This window comes from Rhincodon typus, chromosome 14, assembly GCF_021869965.1.
Source record: "Rhincodon typus isolate 14 chromosome 14, sRhiTyp1.1, whole genome shotgun sequence".
NCBI lineage: Eukaryota > Metazoa > Chordata > Chondrichthyes > Orectolobiformes > Rhincodontidae > Rhincodon > Rhincodon typus.
Window position 1 is genome coordinate 24636580 of NC_063345.1, and position 16921 is coordinate 24653500.

Here is a 16921-nt window from a genome sequence, read left to right on the forward strand (position 1 = left end):
AGGAAAGAAAGGTGGTTGTGAATCTTCAGAATTATTTACCCCAGAAATCTGTGGATGCTCCATTATTGAGCATGAAGAAAATAAATATGAGAAGCCAGCAGAAAATGAAATGAGGTACAAGATCAACTATGATCATAATCAAATGGCCTGGCAAGCCTGAGGCCCTGGATAGTTTATTCCAGGTTATTTTCTTGTGTTGACTAGTATGAAGGATTAAATTAACCCTTTTTAATTACAGCCTGGTCTTGGCTGAAAAAAATAGAAGAAAGCTAACTAAATGAAACAGGATTCATCACAAAAGGCAACTGTGAATTTATACAAATTTTACTCCAGGCAGCAGGTGCAAAACAAATGTTTACGTCACAAAAATCAACCTAATGTCAACAGTCGGTAAGTTTCTAAAATCTACAAATTAGACAAAATTAATACTTAAACTGTCAAAGGAAGTCATGTCTGACAAATCTGAGAGCTTTGAAGAAATAACGGAGTGCGAAAAGATTATGTAAAATAATGAAAATGCCTACGTATGCAAGTGTAGATAACAGGAGCTTATAATGGAAATTGTTAACAGAAAGGCACCATTTTAGTAATCTCTCTTGATTAGTACCTCATTCTAAGTAATACCAGTTGTTCCTGTTAGGTCTTTGACCACCAGGGTTGTTCTCCTGGTTTGATGATGATCATGGAGTGTTGGATCTTCTTCAACGAGGTCACAAATTGTGCTAGCTCACAACTTTACTGCTGAAGCAACTTATGCCTACAAAGTTGTGGCGAAATCTATCTTTTTTCTCCCCCCACCACTTCACATTGCGGTTGCATCACACGAGGCAAGATCCTGTCATGTTGGAGGCAAGATATCATCTTCTTAAAAAACAAGAAGAAATAGTGGCATCTCTGCCGGCAAAACTGTGGATAAGCAAGCCTGTGACAAGTAGCAGATGAAGTAGGTAACTTAGTATTGATTTCTTCACCATCAAATACAATGCTGATCCTTTAGACCTTCTACATTGGCTGCAGCATCATTGGTTATGCACACTGATGTCCCCAAGAATGTGTGATAGGTGCCCTTACCTCCCTCAGAGCATTTTCCCACTGACATTCAATATGGAGAATATCAATTAGATGTGAAAGGAGTGCAACATGGTGATCAGCTGGTTCCTTGACCTGGGTTGATGTGATGCATGGAGACTTCATGGAATTCAGAGTTAATAGTGAAGATTCCTAGGGCCATTCCCACCCAACTTGGGAGGAAGGATGTAAAACAGTACTCTGTCTAATGCTGAGAAGTATGCAATTATACATATTGAGGGGGAAGAAGAAATATACATGAAGTGACAATATTTTTTTAAAAGGATTAAACAAGCAGAATTACTAAGGGGCGCATAAACACAAATCCTTAGAAATTGGAGGACAAAGTTTTTATAACTTATTTATAAAACTTCAGATTAAAACTTCTTTTATAAGGACATAGAGCATAACAGCAAAGAGGTAATGCTTTAAATTGTAAAATAACCAAGCAGAGTTTAGTTAAATTGTTTTGGACCGGATGACTACACCTCAGGATTCTGGAGGAGATTGTGGAGACATTGGTAGGGATCTTTCAGAAATCACTGGAATCAGGGAGACTGCCAGAGGACTGGAAAGTGGCTAATATAGCAACCCTGCTTAAGAAGGAAGGGAGGCAGAAGACTGGGAATTATAAATCAGTTAGCCTGACCTCAGTCTTTAGTAAGACAGTCTTTAAGAGTCCATTCTGAAGGATGAGTTTGCACAGTACTTGGAAGTGTGTAGTAAAAATGAGCCAGCACTGTTTTGCCAAGGGAAGGTTATGCCTGACAAATTGATTAGAATTCTTTGGAGGTAAACAGCAAGTTAGGCAAAGGAGGGCCAGTGGATATGATCTGTTCGGATTTCCAGAAAACTTTTGACAAGACGCTGCATAGGAGGCAGCTAAATAAGAGCCCATAGTGTTTAGGGACAAGGTACTGGCACGGATAAAGGGATTGGCTGACTGGCAAGAGGGTGGAGATAAAAGGGTCTCTTTCAGGATGGCAGCCAGTGATAGTGGAGTCAGTGTTGGGACCACAACTATTCACACTATACAGTAATGATTTTGGTCAAAAGAACTGAGGGCATTGTGATTAAGTTTGCAGAGGACACAAAGATACATAGAAGGACAGATAGTGTTGAAGAAGTGGGGAGGTGCAGGAGGATTTAGACTTGGATAGTGGGCAAAGAAGTAGCAGATGGAATACAAATGTTGGAAAGCGTAAAGTTATGCACATTGATGGGAAAAAGCGGCGTAGACTATTTTCTAAATGGAAAGGCTTCCGAAATCCGAAGCCTGAAGGGACAGGTTCAGCTGGTAGTTAGAAAAGCAAATGCAACTTTAGCATTTATTTCAAGAGGGCTAGAAAACAAGATTAGGGATGTACTGCCGAGGTTGCATTAAGCTCTAGTCAGACTGCATTTGGAATATTGCAAGCAGTTTTGGGCCCTGCATCAAAGGGGTCCAGGAGGTTCACAAGAATGATCCTTGGAACAAAGGAACAAAAACAAAGTTACTGGAAAAGTTGAGCAGGTCTAGCAGCATCTGTGAAGGGAAAAAACAGAGTTAACGTTTCTGGTCCGGTGACCCTTCCTCAGAACGATCAAAGAAAAGGGCTTGTCATACAAGGAACTGTTCAGCACTCTGGGTCTGTATTTGATAGAGTTTAGAAGGATGAGGGGGATTTGATTGAAACTTACAAAATACTGAGAAGCCTGGACAGAGTGGATGTGGAGAAGAGGTTTCGACTAGCAGTACAGTGTGGAACTGGGGGCACAGCCTCAGAGTAAGGGATGAGATAAGGAAGAATTTCTTCAGACGGTGATGGATCTGTGGAATTCATTGCTACAGAGGGCTGTAGAGGCCAACTCATTGAGTGCACTTCAGACAAAGGTAGATAGGTTCTTGATTAGTAAAGGGATCAACAGTTATGGGGAGCAGGCAGGAGAATGCGGTTGACAAATAGACCAGTCGTGATTAAATGGCAGATCAGACTTGATGGGCTGAGTGGCCTAATTCTGCTCCTGTGCCTTAGTGTTGTTGAGTTTTGGGCAATTAATTCAGCAAAGTGCTGGGTAGGGAGCAAAAAAGATCTACCAAGTAGATATGAAAAGCTAAAGAAACTGTGGCTCTTTGAGCAAGACAGAAAAAGTTACAGGAAAGTACAATAGAGTTGTAATCTTATGCTGAAGACAGAAGATGTATTTCCAATGGGCAAGTATTGAATGAAATACAAATTTAAAGATCACCATCAAGAGAATAGAGTCGCTAGGAAACTATTCGAAAGAAAGGTATGCAAGATATGACCTTAGCAGAAAGTGAAAGCAGTCTTGATAATACCTTTAACAGGGTCAATAATAAATATTTGAAAACATCAAAAAAAAAACAGAAACTGAATCCTGTAAGCCTTTGGCAGACAGGTGACTGCACTGTAAATTATAAGAAGATGCCACAGGGCATGATCACCATTGGCCAGTAGCCCAACTGAAGCTTTAAATTAGGCAAGACGATATCCAACCATGGCCCTCATCTCCTTGTTGCTCTTCTTAACAGCTAGCAAGGCTCAATATGCAGCCTGGTAGGTTTAACTGTGCAGGGTGCTGGTCTGATGTCAGGGGGAGGCTGGTTTTTGTCAAGGCTCTGTGGCAGAGTCCCTTTGCTACAATTCTGCTTCTCCACATCCAAGTTTCTAACCCACTGTACAACATGTCCCCCATAACATCTCCACACTGGTCTTGCTGAGAGCTGACAGCTTAGTTTCAGAGCAATCCTCATGTGTCTGAATGTCCGGGTGAATCACTGAACATTAAATTATTGATAATCAGTACCAAAACGGACACGATTCCTTCTAGCACGGCCAGTCTCCAATTGGTCAACAGCCTGGAGACAGACAGAAGTCTTACCTCATACTAAAAGAACTGTCACTTGTAAAAAACTGAAAGACAGGGCAATCCAGATTGTCCATGATATTTATGCTGGAATGCAGGGAACCCACCCTCCTCAGTACATAATCCAAACATGTGGGGAAAACAATGGGAATAGGACTAAATTTACAGCTGTCAGAAGCCCAAGCTGGCATTACAGATCAAGTGGCCTCTTTCTATTATCTAAAAATCTTCCTTATTGGAAGAAAATATTTTAGAAATGGTTCTGGTGACCTAGAAGATTTTTTTGTTTTGGCTACCATTGTCTAGCATCCCAAAGTGGTTACCCACTCCATGGAGACATGCAGCCAATTTAAATACTTAATGACTCAATTAGGGGTGATCACAGGTCCAGTGGCATTTTGTCAGTGGCAAAACACAAACCCCACTCACCCACCACATAAGACTAAGTTTTCCTGCAGCAGTTCAGAGTGCAACTGCAAACGGAGGCTGCGTCGTCTCTGAAGGCAATGCATAAAGGAAAGACTACCCCCTTGTATCCCAAACATTTCCCCACTAGTTTTTATTCAAAAAACCTTACTCAATACTGTCTTCATGCTGAGGAACTCTCGTGGACTCTAATCTGCCTCACTAGTGCTCAATTCTCCTGATGGGGTTGCCAGATGAATAAGGAATTGCCTATTGAGTATAGGAGTTGGGAGATCATTTTGCAGCTGTACAGGACATTGGTTGTCCACTATTGGAATACCGCGTGCAATTCTGGTCTCCCTGCTTTTGGAAGGATGTTGTGAAACTTGATAGGGTTCTGAAAAGATTTAAAAGGATGTTGCCAGGGTTGTAAGATGTGAGCTATAGGGAGATGCTGAATAGGGTGGGGCTATTTTCCCCGGAGTATCAGAGGCTGAGTAGTGACCTTAGACGAGTTTATAAAATATAAATTCATGAGAGACATGGATAGGTAAATAGACAAGGTCTTTTCCCTGGGGTGGGAAGTCCAAAACCAGATGGCATAGGTTTAAGGTGAGAGGGGAAAGTTTGAAATAGGACCGAAGGCGCAACTTTTTCACGCAGAGGGTGGTGCATTTATGGAATAAGCTGCCAGAGGAAGTGGCAGAGGCTGGTACAAATTACAACATTTAAAAGGATGTATATATGAATAGGAGGGGTTTAACAGGGATATGGGCCAAATGCTGGCAAATGGGACTAGATAATTTTAGGATATGTGGTCAGCATGGACAAATTGGACTTTGGGTCTGTTTCTATGCTGTATATCTCTAGGATATCATCCTTAGCTGAATGGCAAGTCTGGAGGCAGCCAATTAGGAGACTGCCTCCAGTGAAATCACTCAGCACGTGAACTTCCTGCATTTATGGGGTCAAGACTTCCAACTTAATCTCAAATCTTGCAGTAAAATCCCGAGTTTTACAAAAGAAAGCTTGAAAATAGTTAGCTACACTAAGGGGATGATCTGGTCCTGCTTTTAAAAATGTTGACATTGGATTATAAGAAATAGTAGTAGATTCTATAGCCTCAGGTTTCATATGCACATTGAAGTTTACATCAACTCACCAAATGCTTCCAATTTGTCTTGACTGACATCCAGTATTGGATAAATGCACGTTTTCTGAACTAAAATATTGACAAGACCGAAACCGACTGAATTGAATCGTGCAAGGCAGATTCCCTCCCCTCAGCTAAAAAGTTGCCAGGGAGGCCCTCTGCACCCCTCCAAACTGCAAGAGCACATTAAATTTAACCCACTGTAACTTGTCAGCAGAAACCTCTTTCCCCAGTCATCATTTTCATCCCTCTCCAACGAACTGTCTGAAGCGGAGCCAAACAATTAACAATCATGGATGTTCTGTTTGATCTGGTGATGCATTTCTAACCACATATATGCTCCATCATCAAGTTTGTCTATTTCCTCCTTTGTAATATTGCCTAGCTTCAATTCTGTCGCATCTTATTTCTTGTTGAAAGCGTCATTCAGGTCTTCTTTTCCTCTAAAATTGCCGATTCCGGTCCTCTCCCCATCAACTTTCTATCTGACCCCCCAACATAACTTGTGCACATCTAAAAACTTTTGCTGCCCATATCTTAATTTGTAAAAAGGGCCACTCACTTATTTCATTTGATAACCTATATTGGCTCCTGGTCAAGCTCTTAATTTTTAAGTCCTCCATGGTAATACCATTTTACTTCCAACTTTCTTCAGCTTCATAAACTTTTGAAATCGCTACACTTCTGCAATATTGGCAAATTGCACATTCCACTTTAAGGGTTCCATTATTCGTGGCTCTGCTTAGTTGCTTTGCCTCAGTAACTCCCTCCCTAAACATCTGTGACTATTTCTCACTCATCCTTCAAGATCCTGGAAATCAACCTACCTATTTGACCAAGGTTGTGGTTAAGTAGTTTGATGTCTCCTTTGCAGAGACATGTCAAATATTTATTGTAAAATGTTATTGCTGAGTGCTTTGGAATGCATTGCTACTTCAAGAGTACTATAGAAAATGCATCAAGATGTTTAAGCCCAGGCCTGCATTTTGCAATCTTCTGTTAAAACTTGGCTAATTATAGCCAGAAGAGAGTGCATTAAATATTACCCAATGTGCTTTAGCTGGTTTCAGCCCCTCTGAATAAAGGACAGGAAAATTAATCTCATGAAGGGTCTTGGCCCGAAACGTCAGCTCTCCTGCTCCTCCGATGCTGCCTGACCTGGTGTGTTCCTCCAGCTCCACCCTGTAGCAACTGACTCCAGGGTCTGCAGTTCTTGCTATCTCCGAACCACTTCCTATAGTACTTGCATAACAGCAAGAAGCTAAATGTCTTAGTGAGAATGAGTTTTTGTGAATCTTCATGAGATGATTTACGAAGAATTCGTTTCAGCATTAGCTAGCTCTAATTCTAAATTTTCAAACAGCTGCCATTACAACCATTTATTTGATGCATACAAATTGTGTAACTTGTGGAAGATTGAAATTAAATACTTACTCTTTTGTTGAGACAGATGACAGGCCACAGACTGCAACCCAAAGTGCAACAGCAACATAGACAACCACACAGAAGCCACTTCACATTGATGGGAAGATTTTTCTTTAAACATCCATTTACCCGACCAATGCTCATCTTGTACTCCTCTGGAGCCACCTAGAGCAAAAAGAAACAAATAAAAAAGAAAAAAAAAAGGCACATAATAATGTTTATCTAGAGCAAAAATAGATTTCAAGTCAACTTCAAGAATAAGTAGAAACAGTTATTTGACAAATGAAGTGGAACTGATTAAATAGTGACGTGGGATCAAACTGAAGGGTTTATGCAATTGAGTATCCAGTCACGTACAGTGTAAAGAGTGAGACAACCAGGGATTACTTTCAAAGTTCAAATCGGGTAATTTGCTCCAATATCTGCAAATGAAACTAGGATGTTGCTGTGCTCATGTTACAAACATTTCCAATTTTCTGAAGTTGCTATTTAACAATAATGTGAAATCAAAGCAAAACAGTGCCAAAATATTGTATTTAAGAATCTTAATCCTTAAATTTAGTCCACTTTCCTTTTTTTATTTCCTGTTTTTTGAAGTGTAAAGAGCATGTGACAATTTTCAATTTGATTTCCCTTTTCTACATTTGGTTTATTGGAATCGTGGATGAATTTCTACAATAATCATCAACTGTTTGACATTTACAATGTTAGGATTTAGGAATGCAAGTTTTTTTTTGTCCAAATCACCTTTCTTTACAACAGCAGCCAGTTTTATTGATAATTAACAGCAATTTTTAGAAGTCTTGCGAAGACTCTAAGAAACTCAACTGAAGTTCCAATGCACCTTCTGAAAGGTCACACAATATTAACAAATAGAAGAAATGTGGAAGACGTCAATTATTAATTGTATCAGTGAGTTTTGGGAGGTATTATAGATTTTGAAAATTAGGCAATAAAATAGTCAAATCTATCAATAGGTACAGATGCATCTGAGGAGGAAAGATTTACAGGATTTAAAAAATGTTACCAAACTCAAATGTTAATAATGAAGTAAACAGTGTGCTACAGAGTAACTGAAAATAAATTGAATTACTTGCGAAACTACTTGCAATTTGTCTTTGTATTTTTCCCCTCTTTCAAAGATTTACTATTTGGCTTAAAATTTCTAATCAAAGTATATTTGAGCAATTTTCAATTACAAGTACTTTTAGTCAAGAAAGCAATTTCAGATTATGGGCCAAGTAACAATTACAAGATGCACTTAAGATCAAGCTCAATAAGCGTTATTTCAGCTGGATGTGCATGCTCTATGCATACATAGTCCTCAAAGTTATTCAATACTTATTTCAATACTGGCAGACAGCAGTTTGTGGCTTTAACTTTAACAGAAACCCCATAATCAAATGCATTCCTTTTTTGTATGACTTGCATACGACATTCTTACAGGGAGGATCCATAAAGTTGTATATTTTCAAATGTCATCAAATGTCAGAAGAAAACATTTGAATCATTACCTCTAGCAATATATTTCTGTTGCAAACCATAACCCAGGTATTGCCATAAGAAAAATGCAAATTGGCATCCAGCTACTGGTCAGTAAGGCATGCTTCCCACACTGCAAATGACTCTTACTTCCTCTTAGCTTTATATTGGTCCTACCAATAAAACATGGTTGTAACATTTTACGACAGGATGCAAAAACACTTCACAAATAGTGAAAAGACTGGCAAAGCCCAGCAGGCTAACCATACCTCTTCAATCATAATAAGAAAGCCCTCTAATCTATCAACTGTCAGGTACAGTCACAATGCAACTCACTTGTTTATTGCTTACACTTCTCTGCAAAGCACAACCACCTCTCCACAGGCTCTTTCTTTGTTGCAGATTTAGAGTAGGAAGCTTCCTTTCTTCCTGGATATAGTAGGATTTACTCATCCAGCATGTCCCCTGGAGCTACGTACGACACCACAAGTGACTACACTACACTTTTAATCCTGCTTATTTGTGAGGGGGTGGAGGTAGATGCAGGGTAAAGAGAAGATATACAAGTCAAGAATAGAATTCTGCAAGGATTTGTTAACAGCAAAGCCATAAAACCAATGCTATGGAAAAGGCAATAAAAGGAACATGGTTGAACAAAAATGAACATGCACAGCAGGTATCAGGTATTAGTAAAGTGTGCCTAATCATCTAAGTTAGAAATATACATAAACAGATCTTGCAAAATGAGAATGAATAAGTCTCCCAATTCCTTTATTAGTCCTTTCGTGCAGAATTAGAATAAATTAGGCCATAATCTGCAAAACGACTGTGCTTGAATTCTCTCAATTACAACTGGGCTCAAAGTCCTGTGTTGTTGCATTTTTCATGCTTGAAGCAGCATCATCTACTCTAAATTTGAAGTTGATAAACATCTGTTACTAAAATAAAACAACTTGAAGGAATACTTGTTATATAGTCTTGTAGTCAGAATCTGGAACTAAATTAACCAGCATATTGTTGTCATTTATCTTGTGATAAGTACATTTTAATTTCTAACCATGACAACTTTATACCGGATCAAACCGGATTTCAGCTTCATTTAAATATTTTAAACTTTTTAATAGTGAAAATGTGTTATGATACTCTTATTGCCAAATTCAAACTAACACACCTCAGACATCGGGGTCTCAAAAATACCTTCCCCTCTCTTCTGCCTTCCGTCTCCCCTGATAAAGGTACACTCTTGAAAAGAAAAGTACTACTTCACATCCGGTGTATCAATGAATTTCAAATCCTAGCTGTAATGAACAATTTAATAAAATTGCTTTGGAAACATGAGTGCCACAATAGCCTTTTATGATTACTCCATACCCAGGAGTCCCAATATACCTGATCAAGGTATACAAGATTATGAGGACCATGGATACAGTGGATAGGAATCAGCTGTTCCTCTTAGTTGAAGGGTCAATTACAAGAGGTCATAATAAAGAAAGGCAGAATGTTTAGAAGGGATTTGAGGAAAAAAAAAACTTTTCACCTATAGGGTGGTGGGGATTTCTTGAAAGATCATTTGAAATGTCATAACATTCAGTGCCATAAGCCAAGTGCTGGAAAGTGGGAATAGTGTAGATTTACAATAGTTTTTTCTGTTGGTGCAGATGGGCTGAAGGGCCTCTTCTGTATTGTATAAATTTATGATTCTAGAGTGAGAAAAAAGTTATTAGTAGACAATTGGGAAATAAACGAAATGAACAAACAAACATTTTGCTGGTCTTCACTACACAGGATACTTTTCCGGTACAGGGGGTTCTGCTATAAGTTATGTCCCAGCAATACGAATTGGCTATAACACAACTGATGAATAAGGGAATGCTATTTCTACAACATGAACTTGTGTTGGCTATAACACGATTCCATTGGTGACCTTATTGTTGATGTTTTGGAAGATGTTTTTAGAAAGTTTAGCAGGGAAAAAAATGGATTTCAAGATTCTCCTCATTCTGGATAATGTGCTATTAGGGGATAAAGACAGTGTTCTTCAATTTTTGGAAAAGCTTTAACATGAAGAATGCAATTGACATTATCATGGAGGCCTGGGGTGATGTTAGTAAGGACTCCTTGCATGCAGTTTAGCAGACATTGCTCCCAGATTTTTCAAGATGTTAATATTTTGATTCTTGGGAGCTCCTCTGATGAATCCAAGAACATTGTGTTGATGTTACAAAGCAAGTTGGATTTGGAGAAGTGGAGATTGAGGATACTTGAGTCCCAGTGTAAAGATCTCTCTACAGCTGATCTACAACAATTTGTCACTGAGGGGGAAGTGGAAATTGGTAGAAGAAGATAAAATCCAGGATGCAGCACCACGAGAACTATCCACTTCTGTTTTATCTTCTATCCTGAAGAAAATTGAAAAGCACTTGCAGCGGACAATGATTACAATGCAGAACGCAGCAGGATAGCAGCTCATGGAATAAGATCTTACTTAGCTCTCCATGAACAGCTTCTTCATGAAAGACAAAGGGCAAAGCAGCAAAAACTGGATGTTGTTTTTAAGACAACCCCCAAGAAACAGTCAGAAGACAATGAACCACAGCCATCCACTTCTGGATTATCTATTTTTTTTGCCCTAACCCTGCAACCACAACTGCACCCGAAGGTGATGATGATGACGACCCTCAGTCCCTGCATTAACAACAAAGCAACCTCAAAACCTCCCCCATCAAGTTATCTTGACATTTTTTTTTCAAGAAGAGGTGTTAAATTTACTTTTATTTCATTATTAGATATGAATTAAACATTTATTCAAATTGTGCTATCCTTTGTGTTAGGCTATTGAGTGATTTGAGTGAAATGGAGTGATTTTTTTGGTGGTCTGCCCCTAATTCCACTTTTCCCATCAGCCCTGTTATTTCTATAGCGAGATTTTCTACAACTTGAACAAGAATGCAACTATCGCTTTATAGCGGAACTCCGTGTAATAGCTCTAGATTTGAAATGGAAGGGACAGTGTAATTTTACTAAGTTTCAGTCACCAGAGAAGTGGCACTAAGCAAACTGAAGAATCTGCAATCTGAAAATTTTTCACGTCCAGGTAGACTTTTTCCTAGAGTCTGAAAGGTGGTTAATGAGCTGGTAGTGAACTACGTGTTGATATTAATCTGCCTCTAGGCTCAAGAAAGGTGCCGGACTGGAAAGTAGCAAATATAACTCTCTTCTACTCAAGAAGGGAAGGAGGCAGAAAACTATAGACCACATAGCTGGATGTGGATCACGGGGAGGATTTAGAATTGATCATTAAAGGGATTATAGCTGTGCACTTAAACATAAAAAGGTAATCAGGAAGCATTAGCAGGATTTTAAAGGGAAATCATATTTAACCAATTTATTTCAAGTTCCTTAAAAGGTGAAACATGCGCTGTGTATAAAGGGGAGCCTGTAGACACATTATACTTAGATTTACAGAAGACGTTTGATAAAAATGCCACATCAAAAAATAACGCAAAAAAAAGTGCTAATGGAGAGGATAACGCATTACAAAGCTATGGGATTGGTTGTTTGGCAGACAACACAGTATGCATAATTGGATCTTTGTCTGATTGGTAGGACGTGATGAGTGAAGTCCTACTGGAGTGTATGCTGGGCTGAAATCTTTTACAAATTAAATCAATGACTTAGATGATGGAGTGAAGGTGTGGTAGCTAGGAGTTGCAGATAACATCAAGTTGGACAGGAAATTATGTTGTGAAGATGATACAAGGAAGCATTAAGATAGGTTGAAAGGGGTGGTAAAAATTAGCAGATAAGAGTATAATGCTGGAAAGCGTGAAATTGTTCACCTTGTCAGGAAGAATAAAACAGCAGAGCTTTACTTAAATGGAGAGCAACTAGACTCCTGAACGCAGAGGGATTTAGGTGTTTTGGTGTACAAATCTCAAAATATTAGTACGCAAATACAGCATGCAATCCAGAAATGTAATGAGATGCTAATTATTACAAGTATTTATTACATGAAAATAATTAAAAACAGAAAGCTAGAGAAATGCAGCAGGCCTGACATCACCATCTGTGGAGACAGGAATAAAAGTAATATTGAGAGTCTGATAGGGCTCTTCTTTGGGATTAATATTATGCTTCAGTTATCCAAGGTATTGGCAAGACCACATCTCAATTACTGTGTGCAGTTTTGGTCTCCTTATTTAAGGATGGATGTAAATGCATTGGAAGCATTGCAGAGAGGAATTCTGGATTGATACCTGGAATAAGTGGGTTATCCTTTGAGGATAGGTTGGACAAGCTGAGCTTTCAGTCAAGTCTTCTCAACTTGAGTGATAAGGGTCTAGGCCCGAAACGTCAGCCTTCCTGCTCCTCTGATGCTGCTGGTCTGCTGTGTTCATCCAGCTCTACACCTTGGTTATCTCAACTTGAGTGAAGATCGGTCTTAACAAAGTGAACGTGGGAAGGATAACACAGTGTGGAGCTGGAGGAACACTCTTCTTCAGAAGTCCCGACCCAAAATGTCAACTTGCCTGCTGCTCTGATGCTGTGTGGCCTGCTGTGTTTCTCCAGCTCCACACGTTATCTCTTACTCCAGCATCTGCAGTTCTTCCTATCTCAGACGTGGGAAGGATTTTTCCTCTTGTGGCTCAGGCCAGAACTAGAGGGCATTGTTTTAAAGTTATGGGTCATTTTTTCAGGCCAGCGAGGATAGATTTTTCTTTGAGGGTTTTGCAACTTTGGAACTGTGGAACTGTGGAACTGTGGAACTGTGTCTCAGGTTGTGGAGGAGACAGGGCCATTGAATAATTTTAACACATAGATAGATTCTTGTCAAGTAGGGAACTCAAGGGTTTTTGGGGTAGATGGGAGTGTGGAATACAAAACACAAATGGATCAGCCATGATATTATTGAATGGCAGAGCAGGTTCAAGGGGTTGAATGGTCGACTTTTGCTCCAAATTCATATGTTCTGAGGAAGGAAGAGGTGGTGAAATATTTCAGAAAAGCAAACCAATGTTTATACAAAGAATTCCCATTCAAGTGAGAATCAAATGTGCTTTACACCTCAATCAATGCAGTTCGAACATTATGCAAAAATCAAAACACTTCAGAAATGGTGTCCAATAATCAGAGTACTTTAATCTCTAGATGAACGAGTTAAAATCAAAGTGACACAGATAATATGCAAGAGGAACTGGTTGCATATTTTTCTGATTCTTTCCAAAAATAAAGCATTGCAGGACCGAAGAATAAAAGGTAGTTTGGAACAACTTTTGTGCAACGAGACTGGGTTAGTTAATACTCTTTTGATAAAAGATGCTCTGGTAACAAGTGATCATAGTGCAACTGAGTTCTGAATTCAGTTTGAAAGCAGCATACTCCAGTTCAACAAAAATAAATATAACCAATTTCATAGGTATGAGGGACAGCTGGTTAAGGGTGATTGAATAAATAAGCTTAATGTGTGGTGGTAAATGAACAAGCAATTAAAACTCTGAAAAAGATCTATGGCAGGAATACTATTTCCTGTTCTGGTCACCCATTATAGGAAGGATATTATTAAGCTGGACAGGTTCAGAAGAGATTTACCAGGATGTTGCTGGGAATGGAGGGTTTGAGCTACAAAGGAGAGGCGGGATAGGCTGGGACTTTTTTCACTGAAGTGTAGGAGGTTGACAGGTGACCTTAGGGAGCTTTATTAAATCATAAAGGGGTATAGTCACCATGAATGGCAGGCGTCTTTTCCCTAGGGTAGGGTATTTCAAGATCAGATAGTATATCTTTCTAAGGTGAGGGGAGGAAGATTTTAAAAAGACACAAGGGGCAACTTTTTTTTTTAAAAAAAGGTACAGAGTGGTTCACGTGAGGAATGAACCTCAAGAGGAAGTGGTGGATGAAGGTACAGTTACATTTAAAGTGACATTTGGATAAGTACATGAAAGAGAGATGTTTGGACAGACATAGGCCAGGCACAGGCAGGTGGGACTAGTTTAGTTTGGGATTACGGTTGGCATGGACCGATTGGACTGAAGGGTTCATTTCTGTGCTGTAAGACACTATCACTATTGGCTTAAAATAAGCTTACAAAATGTCACCATGAATAGCAGCAAGGCAAAGGATTAGGCGTTTTAGAAATAAGCAAAGGGCAACCAAAATGTTGATATAAAAAAAGGGGGAAAAAAAACCACAGGAGTATACAAATCAGGAAAATAAAATCATTTGTAAGAGCTTTTGTAAATAGATTTAAAAAAGGAGAGAAGGTGAAGTAACTGTTGGTCTTTTAAAAGCAGAGGCAGATGTAATTACAATTAAGAATAAGCAAATGGCAGAGGCATTGAACAAGATGACAATTTTCATACTTGAAAGAGAGGGTAACTAAGGGGCCACAAAGCTTAAAAAGGGACTAAAGGCTTCATGATCTTAGTTCAGTTGCTGTTACAAAATAAGATATACAAATTTAACCCTTAGAAGACCTTAATAATACGTACTGTCAGTAAATAATTAACCTTGACTCAATATACTTCATGCTATCTACCTTATCTTGCTGAAGTATTTTCTGAAAATCCTCAGTATTAATTTAAGCTATTCAGCAGGACAAACCCAATGAAATTAAGAGAAACTAGATCAAGCAAGATACCAAGCTGGGGGGGTGGGGGTAGGGGCAGGAAGACAGAAATCAGTTTTAAACAACTACTCACCTTCCCTGTAAGCACTGAGGGAAATTCTGGATCAAATTTGTTGCTGAGGCCAAACCTTAGGAAGAAACAAAGAAATGTTTAAATGTTGCTTATTCAAGGAGAAGAGAGAGAGTGAGATTTTATGGCAAATATGTTACTGGGCAAGTACAATTCAAGGGTTCACGATTATTCCTTTTTTTAAAAAAATCCAAATTTTGCCGGATGTAATATTTTCAAAACAAGGAATTTCCATAACAATTGAAGCTTTTCCATGGACGATCCAAAGATCCAGTATAAACACCATTAGTCCACGATGTGGAGGTGTCCGAGTTGGACTGGGGGTAGACAAAGTCAGAAGTCACATGACACCAGGTAATAGTCCAACAAGTTTATCTGAAGTCACAAGCTTTCAGAGTGCTGCTCCTTCGTCCTGACTAAGTTATGGTGGCTACCTCCAAATATTCATTCTGGTTTCAGAGTAATGGCAGATAGAACACCCAGGACCCAGCTAACATATTTAAATAAAAAAATTTCGGGGATGATAATTTCAAGCCTGCATTTTAAAATTGGGAACATTTCCCTAAAAAGGAACATTAACAGCTCCTATCTAAGAATACCTGGTTTATTGCATAGTCATTGAAAAGGGGATCCTAAGCAAGTACAGTGCATCAAAACAACTCCTAGATGTTTCAAGTATGAGAAATCAAAGCTGACAAATGTCATTTGATCTTGCAGCAAGATTTCACAATACACAAAAATGGGACAGATGAAAATATTTCCTGACTCACTCAAATAAAATTCTTTCCATCTCAGAATGGAGTGCACACAAATACAAAATATTAGCAAGGATCATAACTCACTGTTTACTATAAATAGCAAGTTCAATAACATATCAAGTTACAGGTAGTACTGGAAAATAGAAATAAAATCCTATAATCCAGAGTTTGACGAGATTCCAACACAACAAAAAAGATACACATTTCTAAAAAAAAAACTAAAGAAAAGCAATTAAAGAAATTGTCATCTATCCCTGCAATTACGTTCCCAAGCTCTCAAAAGCTCAGCAGAAAGTCAGGGTGTGCACTGTATTTTTCCCTTCTTTTAGGAATGGAATTAAAAGAAGCCGAGCTTAGCAAAGCCTCCATATTTCACTGCTCAGCCATCTAATAGGTAGCTGATAACCAACTTGCTGGAGGGTGGTACACTTATTACTCTTAACACTTCTTTCCCTGCTGCACCTCAGTGACATCACTGAAATTCAGCACCTGTTTTCCATTATTGACACCCAGCTTTCTCTCTCCTGACTCCAACTGATCAGTGCTTATCTAATATCTGGCCTTGGAAAAACAGATATTTCCTTCATTTATAAATTGGGAAGACTAAAGTCAATGAATTTGGTCTTTTCAACAACCTTCATTCCCTAACCATCAACTCAATCCCTTACCATGATTACTATCAAGATGAAACAGACTGTTCAACTTTGGAATTTTGTGTCACCCTCAGCTCAGCTTCTAGCTCCATACTCCTTCCATCATCATGATCAATTACTCCTACCATTGTAACAGTCTCCATCAGCTGCTGAAATGCTTAACCCTGCCTTTGCCATTTGCTAACCTGACTTCAGATGATGAGAGGCATAATATTTCACTTCATCACCACGCTGCCATCAATAGTAGTGCACATATCAGAAATTACTTAAGTCACTTACATCTTTGTTTTCACACATACAATAGGTAGGGAGAGGCAAGAAATGTGAAAATATACAAATAGTCCTCAAATAGTCCAGAATTTCTTTTCCTGAATGAAGGTTTAGACACTTCAAGTTCCACAGCATTTCAAAACG

At 38.9% G+C, this 16921-nt stretch overlaps 1 protein-coding gene across 1 annotated transcript in view; it reads right to left on the minus strand.

Annotated features, from left to right (window-relative positions):
• The window catches only part of LOC109931352 (cysteine-rich hydrophobic domain-containing protein 1), a 34221-nt gene extending 18264 nt beyond the window's left edge, over positions 1-15957 (minus strand). The window contains exons 1-3 of the mRNA XM_048605410.1: positions 15939-15957; positions 15100-15154; positions 6929-7084 (exon numbers count right to left, since the gene is read on the minus strand). Of these exons, the coding sequence (XP_048461367.1) occupies positions 6929-7063 (135 nt within the window). The 5' untranslated portion in view covers positions 7064-7084; positions 15100-15154; positions 15939-15957. The remainder of the gene's footprint in view (positions 1-6928; positions 7085-15099; positions 15155-15938) is intronic.
• Between the last annotated feature and the right edge of the window lie 964 nt (positions 15958-16921).